Source organism: Musca vetustissima, unplaced genomic scaffold, assembly GCF_032173495.1.
Source record: "Musca vetustissima isolate MV318-11 ecotype Yass unplaced genomic scaffold, APGP_CSIRO_Mvet_v1 utg26522, whole genome shotgun sequence".
Lineage (NCBI taxonomy): Eukaryota > Metazoa > Arthropoda > Insecta > Diptera > Muscidae > Musca > Musca vetustissima.
Genome location: NW_026888860.1, coordinates 81,154 through 90,689, shown reverse-complemented (window position 1 = coordinate 90,689; position 9,536 = coordinate 81,154). Strand labels below are relative to the sequence as shown.

Genomic DNA, 9,536 nt, shown 5'->3' with positions numbered 1-9,536 from the left:
GGTGTAGCTTCGGCATTTGATTGGGGCACATTCGGCACCGTAGTCATAGCCGGGTAATTGTCATCGCTTTCAGTCTGGTTGAAATTCTGATCCTCTAAAAGCTCTATTTGGTTTTAATACGCCACACAATGTTTGAATTATAGGGCTTTATTTTCTAGCGACGGACGTTTACATCTCAAGGTCGCACACACCATCAGAAATAGGGGTTTTCTATCGCATTTTCGTCAATATAAGTACGTTTGATCATATATATGCAATTTCGAACAATAAATATTTAAGGACAAACTCAAATATTTAAGTTTTAAAGACAAACTCAAAAGCATTTTAAGGAAATAATATTGCACAATCTTTATATGGCCGAATGTGCCACACTTTAAAATGCCGAATGTACCCCCATTTTTTCCATCAATTTTGTAAAAACAATATATTTTTAAATATTTCTATAATAATACACATCGTAGTTAACCCCTTTTTAATAATTTTGTCTTAAAAATTAAAAAAAAAGTTTTATACACGTAATACTATGTATCTAAATAAGCTTATTAGCTAGAAATTTCAAACTTTGTGTCAGTTATTTATTTCGATATTCGATACCTATGTATCGAAATTAGTGATGTACGGTGAGAGCTTCATATCGAAAACGCGATTGCCGAAGGTGTCCCGATGCCGAAGGTGCCCCAGTCTCCCCTATTGGGCCTAAAAATTTTCTTTTATGATAAAGAAGAAACTCTCGGCCATCAAACCGATACCAATTCGGTTGACCTCAGTGGCAGATAAGATGTATATAAACAAATACTCCGAGGCTTTTGTGTGAAAAATTAATCTCGGTGAGATTTAACTTCTGGTAACTTTCCTACAAAAGGGCCAACATGTCGAAACATATTTATTTAGTACGTTAACCCTCAATATACTCTCTGAAGTGTTCTAGAAGAAAGGTATAAATGACAAAAATATTCACCATCAAATTTTAGTATAAGTAAATGGACAAGATAAATCTGTATTTCTATATTAATAAAGGACTAAAGTGATTAACTGACTTAACGATTCATCAACGCCCAGGCGAGAGCTAGGGTCACTCTTAGTTCAAAGGTGTCAGATAGGGCTCGGTTTTTGGAAATTTATACTAGAACTGTACGGAAAGTACTAAATGAGTATTAGGCGAGCAGGTAGAGCTGGATTTCTGAAACATGAAATTAGGGTCATTGGTGGAGTGTAGAATAAGGTTTTTTTTTTGAATTTTTTTTTTGAAAAAATTCGAGTTATAAGTATCCGAAAAGTACTGGTACAATTTTGTAACATGAAATTTGGAATGCGAATCAAAGTTGTGAAATAAGGTTCATAAAAGGATGTAGTTTTGGAAGTGTGTACTCATGTATACGAAAAGTACTAAACTAAATTTGAATTGGGAGGAACGGATAGATCTAGAATTCTAAAATTTGAAATTAACATTACTGTCGGAGTGTAAGAAATTTGTTTCTTATGTGCAAAATCGTACTATTATTGGTACACAGTAATTTGAATATAAGATTACTGTTGGATTTGGGGTATAGATGTAGTTTTGGAATTTCTTACTTATGGGTACTAAATGCTTCTAAATTTGGTCCGATCTGAATATTGGATGAACCAATAGAGCTAGAATTCTGGAATTTGGTATGAATGACAGAGCTGGAATCCTGTAAGGTGATGTATGTAGGTAGTTTTGGAAGTTCAGACACTATATTTGGTACAACTTTGGATTTAGTATGAACCGATAGGGCTGAAATCCTGGAATTAAAAAAAAATGATTTTGATGTTTTTTGTTCGGTGTATTCTGTTGTGAGTTACAGGGTGTTAAAAATGGAAGTGTACAAAGAGAAAATTCGGAACATTTTACAGTTTTTCTTAGACAAAGGGGAAAATCCAAGCAAATCTGCTGAGATTTTGAATGGCGTTTATGTTTCCGATACTGTAATAGACAGTTATGTGCAATTTTGGTTTCGTAGATTCCGTTCAGGAATTTTTGTTGTTAGAGATGTGCCTTCCACATAATGGATTTTGATTTCCCCAACCTTATATAAAAGTTCCCATCGATTACAGGTGTTTTAAGTGACAACCTCATTTTGAAGGGAATAAAACAATTTCAAACTTAAGGACCTTTTTACTCCTTATGCTTAAATGTGGAGAAAGAATGAAATAACAATAAACGGTTTTGCTCAATGTTTTCTACGACTTTGGTGCATCATGAGAAACATTGATGGTTGTGTGTGCATTTTTGGCCAAAAACAATACCGTTATTTGACTTGAACCGACCTCAATGAATTCATACACATCTCATTCGGTAATCCAACGGTCTTTGGTGCATAGTGTATATAAAATGGGATAAATTTATATATGAGAGCTATATGAAATGTGTACCATGTGAAGTAAACAGTATATATATTATTGATTTGAAAAAAAAAACATAACACACACCATTCTTGGATCAATTGGAAAATCGTTGAATGCAGAATTTTATGGAAAGTGTATACACTTTGAATGAAATCGAATAAATCTGTATCTATATCGGAACCGATCTCCATACAACTCAATATTAAACAAAATTAAAATTTAGTTGCAATCTGAGAAACGTTGGGTATTTACGCCCAATTCGGACAAAGTCTGAGCTGTGTAAAATGTCATCACAATAGTGTAAAAATTGTGAAAGGATGGACGAATCGACTCAAAAAGTATATATGGTTCTGTCTCGTTTCCCTATGAAAAAAAAAAAACATTGTACCCTGTGTCACAGTGTGATGTAGGATATATAGAAACATATTGAAATATCTTTTCTGAGGATAACAGATTCTGGAATCTGAGATATAAATTTATCTCTGATTCATTTTAGAGATGGCTTTATATGATTTTGTATTTTTTATGGTCTCACAAATATTTTTTTTTGACGGTATCAAATGGTTGGCCCTTAATTGCTATTTAGCGTTTTATTACTATGATTTAATTTTTACTCTAATCTCACAATATATAGAAAAATTTCTGCAACAAGAGTGGACTTAAATTCTAACAAAAGAAGATCGAAAATATTTGTAAAAAAATAAATAAATATAGTAACAAAAAATAGAATACAATTAAGAAGCTAATAATAAGAAAAAAATATTTTATAAATTAAAAAATTTATGCACTACAGAATAAAAATCTACACTTTTACTTAAAATAAATTTTTCAAGAAATTCTGCGTTAAATACACAACATGTTAAAGTAATTACAATATCCCTTCTTTGTAAACTTAACTCTACTGAAAAAAATCTAACAAATTACCCCAAATGTTTGTGCCTTAAAAAATAAAGATAAATAACAAAAATATTTTTTGGGTGTAATAACGCAAAAAAAAATATATTAAAAAAAAATAAATCAAAATAACTAAAATTTTTATGAGTGTAAAGTGATCAAAACTTGAAAAAATCTCAATTTCATCGAACCACCTTCGCCGCTACCTGTGGTTCTTTGGCATTTCGAAATTATCTTGCATTAGTCATTGCGTCGATTTAATCCTCTGTCGTAGCTTTTCGGCTCTTGTTACGCCTCGTGTCTCCTCGCTTCGTCTCGTCTTGTTCTCGTGTCGGTATTTTGCTTCTTTTTTTTTACGGTACGACAAACAATGTGCACAAAGAAATGTTTTCGCATGCCCACGTTAGTCATACTCGGTGTCATTTTCACAATCGTTTTGGTCTTCATTACCGGCATCACCCTGACGAACAGCATAAATATTTCGAATATTATAAAGTTGCGTGAAAAGGTTGCCAGTGATTCGGCGGCGGCGAACAGTGCCAATGCGGCGCAGACGCGTGCAGCATTGGTGGAACAGCAGTATTCCACATTGCAGCAGCATCATTTGTCGCGCAGCGATTTAAATTATATAACAGCTAATCATCCGAAAAATCTACAACGTTTTCAACCGAACACACCAAATTTGCAACAGCAGCCACAACAACAAGAACAACAACCACAACAAACATTGCCTCATATCTCCACAACAAATACAAATAATAAAATAATCATTGAAATTGGTATCAGTAACTATAGTTTGCCACAAAAATCTGCAAGTTCGGGAACGGTGTATTCCAATAATGCCACCTCATCCTCGGCGTCATCGTCATTATCTTCGGTGTCGTCCTTTGATAATAATCAGGGAGCTGCCTCCAATTCTACTGCCTCCGTTGTTGAAGATTTGATGGCGCCTCTAAATGGCGCCATTATTGATGGTCACATTGAATCCATATCAGTGCCAGCCACATCAGAAATTCGTCAACAATTAAATGAGACTCTCAAATATTTTGGAGGAAATGGTCAAAATGGGCCAGCGACGACGAAGACCACAACAACAACATCAACAACTCCTCCAGTGCCAGTGCCGAAAAATTCAACGGTGACATTGAGTTTTCAAAATGAAACCACCATGAATTCCAGCCGAAATGAGCATAACCAGAATAACACATCCTCTGATGAAGCAGCGACCGCTGCTGTTGTTCATCTGCCATTAACAAAACCCGTAGCCTCACTGGTCTCATCATCATCGGCATTGGCATCCTCATCAACCGAAACATTTGAAAGCCTTTTAAATAATTCTTTAAATTCCACAACTTCATCAGGAGGAGCAGTGGTGGCAGCACCAACAACAACAGCTAATGCATCATCTTCCACATTAAATGTTACAATTTCACCAGCTTTAATTGCTAGCCACCCTTCCACCTCTCCAACCACTACCAACTTATCAAGCAGCGATGGAAACGTTTTTATTGCCTCAGAAGCACCATCGTCAACGGCATCACCATCTTCATCATCAGTGGCAACAAATCAATTAAGCATTGAAGATCATAATCCCGGCATGATTGATTTTGAAAAACGCAATTATGTTAAAAAGGTAACTCTTAAACTCGAACCAATTCCAATAATCTCGCAAATCATTTATCATTTCCATAACAGCATGAAAAGCTGTATCGTTTTTTTTTTTGTTTTTGTTGTTTATGAACTGGAATTTGTATGGGAAATCGATTTAAGTCATCGTCATGACGAACGAACAAACAAACAGACATACACACAGTAGTAGTTATATGAATCTGCTCAAGTGTAGACCGACCTCATCACCGCCACTAATAATAATCATGATAAATAACTTTATTCCTAAGGCAACAGATTTCACATAAAGCCATCTTAGCTTAACCTAATTATTAAATTTTAGGCCTGTGTTACACTAACTAGAAAAAGTATTCAAGCATTTGTGGGAAAATTTCCAAATTTCAGAGATACAACAAATAAAAACGCTCTACCATACCAAAAATTTGTCGGTAGATTTATATATGAGAGCAACTACATCTTAACTATGTAGCTGCCTGGAGGAAACAAACTATAAACACTCAGGTTGATAAATTCGGCTAGGACCTTGAACGTACAAAAACTTGCACCAATTTTTGATATGGGGATAGAGAGTAAAAAAATATGAATATTGACCTACTTTTTAGTGTACCCTCGATGCAACAGTACTTCCCTAATTGGGAGTTTGGGCTCGTGTTTCTACCAAATTAGCTGTAATTTTATATTTAATCATTATTATGAATATCGGTTTACGTTTTGTTATACCTCCAACATAACATTACCGACGAATTTCGGTATGATGAAGGCTTCAGCAGAATTTCCCCCACTTATGAGGCTATAATTTGGAGACATTCATATATACCGAAACTAATCATTATATGTCCATATTTTGACCTATAGCCCATATATGCGTAGAGCTCCCTTGTCCAAGGTTTGAATAAATTGGCATTGGAACTCTCTTTGGAAGTCAAATACCTCGGCACAATCCTTAATCAACGGTTGGCGCTTTCAATTTTTCCTTAGGAAATAGCTGGGTCTGTCTTTGCTATGATTAGAATGGCGTCTCTTCTTAAAAGTGTTTTTTTTTTTTAAAAGAGCTATTAAAGCTGTTCTAAACCATTGAAATATGAAGGGTCCCCAACCCCTCAATTGTCGGTTTCAAACAATTTAATTTTGGTTTTCTATTGACAGATTTATTGTGTCAAGCTACGACAGATGTGCTCCTCAAACTTAAAACCAGGGTGCGAAGAATGATTAAAATACGCTCTTTCTCACGAATGCCCACAGCGAGAATTCGAATGTTTTCAATTTATCGCGAATGATAAAGTTACAATTAATGAACAAGAATTTGCAATCACTCGCGAATGTTCACATTGTACGAAAAATTCACGAACGATAAAATTTTGCTGGAAGCGTCGTCGATTCGTTCTTTCGCGAGCATTTGTTGCTGAAGAACATTCTTTTGAAAAACTCGAAGAAGCACTGTTAAAAACAACAACAAACAAATAAAAAATGTAAACACACACAACGAATGGATGTGTGTAGCAGAAAGTGTGCGGAATAACAAAACACATGTCCAACAACTAATGAGTTCACGAATGTGTGTTGTTATTGATGTTGCTGTTTTGAGCATTCGCGAGAATTCGGGAATGTTTGTTTTCATTCGTGAGAGAATGTCAGAAAGAATTTCAACCACCGAACGAAACGAACGATCGTTGTTATGTGCTCTCACTCATTTGTTCTGTGTGTGCGAACATTCGTTGGCGAAGGCTCGTTTGGTAAAGAATTTATCGCCATAAATTCATTCGTAAAAGGAGCACAAAACGAAAAGAATGTATTTTAATTCATTCGCGAGCGAATTTTTGCGCACCCTGTTATGTTACTTACTTAGCTGGCTTATGACAGAACGGTTGTTCCATAAGCCGAGCTTAAAAAAGATTTCCAGGCGCATCGGCCTTGTGCGCATCTCATCCAATGTGAAAGACCATTTTCCGAGATGTTGTCTTCTACTTGATCTTTCCATCGGATTCGTGGTCTTCCTCTTCTGTGTGAACCATAACTTGGCTCACTTTTATATGCCTTTTGAGCTGGGGCATCTTCATCCATTCTCACAAGATGGCCTAGCCAACGTAGTCGCTGCAGCTCGATCCGTCTGACTATGTCGATGTCTGAGAGAAGAAATTATGTTATGTTAAAGTCTTCTAGTGTTTATAAACACTTGCCAACCGATTGAAAGTAATAAAAATTTGAAATCGAGAGACTTCAGACGATCACGGTGGACCTCAGAATTCGAATGTCTAATAGCATTAAAATCACATAGGTTATAACATGACATCCTATTTCGCTTTCAATTCGTTAAGGTTATCATTCCAAGCGGGGAGTTGTGGATGGGTAACACCACTTCTAGCTGACCTGCAAATATATACAGACGTTTGTGGAGAATAGTGTCTGTGAGGGTTCCTACTATGTGTTCTTCTTATATAAATACCCAATGCTGATCTTCTTACCCAAAACATCCTGAGTGGTCTCCTAAGCACAAAAAAACCTATTGTTGTGTTCTCATATAGTAGACCCTAAGGTGGTATCTTATATCGAATTTTCTGAGATTTCGAATTTATAAGAATGTATGTATTTTCTCACAGAGAATATTTTGAGCAGGTATTCCAATATGCTAACCTCTGAGGTACTTTATATCAAATACCCTGATTTGGTCACCTAATAACATATCGATACCTGGTGGTAATATATAACGTTGGGCAAAAGTAAATCCATTATTTTTATATGAACTGCAGGACATTATATAACATGTTTCGGAATGTCCGATTTGAGCATCGAATATGCATCGTTTTGCTGTATGATTTGTTTCCATTTTTAAGGTAACTTCATAATGCCTCTCTCATAGAAAATATGCATCGTTTTGTTGTATGATTTGTTGCCATTTTAAAGGTAACTTTATAATGCCTCTCTCATAGAAGTCCTGAAATAATAAAGAAATTTTGCAATGCAAGAAAAAAAATGAAAAGCGCTTGGTGCCAAGTCCGGATTGTATGGCGGATGCATTAAAACTTCCCAACCATCCTCTCCGTGTGGCCTATCATTGCCCTGGTGGAACACCACACCTCTCCTGTTGGCCAATTCTGGCTGTTTCTGGTCAATTGCTATCTTCAAACGGTACAGTTGTTGACAGTAGATATTATAATTTAGCGTTTGACCATATGAAAGCAACTCATAATAAATAAACCCCTTCCAGTCCCACCTAATGCATAGCAGAACCTTACTGGTCGTTAGTCCACTCTTTGAACACGATCGTTTTCGTATGCGATCCATTTCTCATCACCAGTCACCATCCATTTAAGAAATGGGTACAAACGGAATGAGATACCGCTTGGCAAAAGCTTCACAGATGGAAATTCGATCCATCCTATTTTTTCTGTTAATTGCTGTGGTACCCAAACATCGAACATCTTTTTGAATCCGGCTTTGTGTAAACGGGTTAAAACAGTTTTATGGTCGATTTTTTAGCTCCTGAGCGATGTTACCAAATGTTACGACTGCTAACATGCCGGTCTACTTCGACCATTTCTCCGATTTTATCGACATTTTCATAATGAAGGTTTTCCCCATCTAATATATTCTTGATCAGAATAACATTCTATGTCGATTTATGCGACTCTGTCTGTCCGTCTGTTGAAATCACGATTCAGTTGTAGAGCTCTGAAATTTTGCATAGTCATTGCTAGAATTCCTACCAAGTTTGGTATTACAAATGACATATATTGACCCACGTTTTGGTGTAGCTATCACGGTACCCCCAATAGTCGGTATTTATTGGATGTTTTGGGTTCTCATTGTATTGCTCTTCCTTGTACTAAAAGTTTTTGATATTGAACCAAGCTTAAGTGTAGCCCTCATATAACAGTACCCCGACCTATCTTTACTAAAATTTATTTCACTACTCAAAATGATCAATATTGATCGCCGTTTTGGTATAGCCCCATAAGCCCCTATATTCAAGTTCCTATCGTAATATTATTTTTCTCCTAGGAGCCCCCATTAATTTTCATATAATTTGAATTTCATCATCATGGTGGAGGGTATACAAAGTTCGTCCGGGGAAACTTAACCTCTCTTTAACATGTTAAATATAATATTTTTTCGCATTTATCATCGAAGTGGCTCTAATTTGGCAGTTCGGATTCCCTTCTTGCCATAAAATTTTCTGTTCATGTTTTTAAATAGTCTTATGCAATGGTCATGCACAAATTTTTACCTGAATTATAAAACATTCTCCCTACAGATCACTTTCTCCGAACAAATTTTAACAAACCTTTCTACAACATTGATCAATTAATCTACCTTCATTTCAAGTTCCAATTTTGTTCATGAATTAGCTTTTTTCCTCATTCCTGTACTAAAATCTCTCTGGTCTGGTTTCCGGTAAATATTGTTTCCTTTTTAATCAGTCAACTATCCACTAATGACAATTTTTCAATAATATTTTTTAGCATTGCTTTCAATTCTGCCCCCTCTCTCTCTACAGTTCCCTGCACCTTTGCTTTGCTATTCTATCATGTGAAAATGTTAATTATCCATATTATTTAACCCTCATTAAATTCTGCCAGCAGCAATGAGCGTTGCATTTTGGTTCGATCTCTCGTCGTCGGCTTTGATGCCGCTGGCAAATGTTTGAT

The 9,536-nt window shown here is 35.7% G+C and overlaps 1 protein-coding gene across 1 annotated transcript; it reads left to right on the top strand.

Moving 5' to 3' along the window:
• The first annotated feature begins 3,631 nt into the window (after positions 1-3,631).
• LOC133336643 (mucin-5AC-like) lies at positions 3,632-9,196 on the top strand. Its single transcript, XM_061544923.1, has 2 exons — positions 3,632-4,894; positions 9,143-9,196. Exons 1-2 carry the CDS (start codon positions 3,632-3,634, stop codon positions 9,194-9,196), a joined length of 1,317 nt encoding a protein of 438 aa, XP_061400907.1.
• The last annotated feature ends 340 nt before the right edge of the window (positions 9,197-9,536 follow it).

Excerpts from the sequence above, each read along its gene's own strand:
- LOC133336643 (XM_061544923.1), top strand. The coding sequence starts at position 3,632 with ATGTGCACAAAGAAATGTTTTCGCATGCCCACGTTAGTCATACTCGGT. Across the intron at positions 4,895-9,142 it reads AACGCAATTATGTTAAAAAG|ATCACTTTCTCCGAACAAAT; the intron begins GTAACTCTTAAA and ends TTCTCCCTACAG.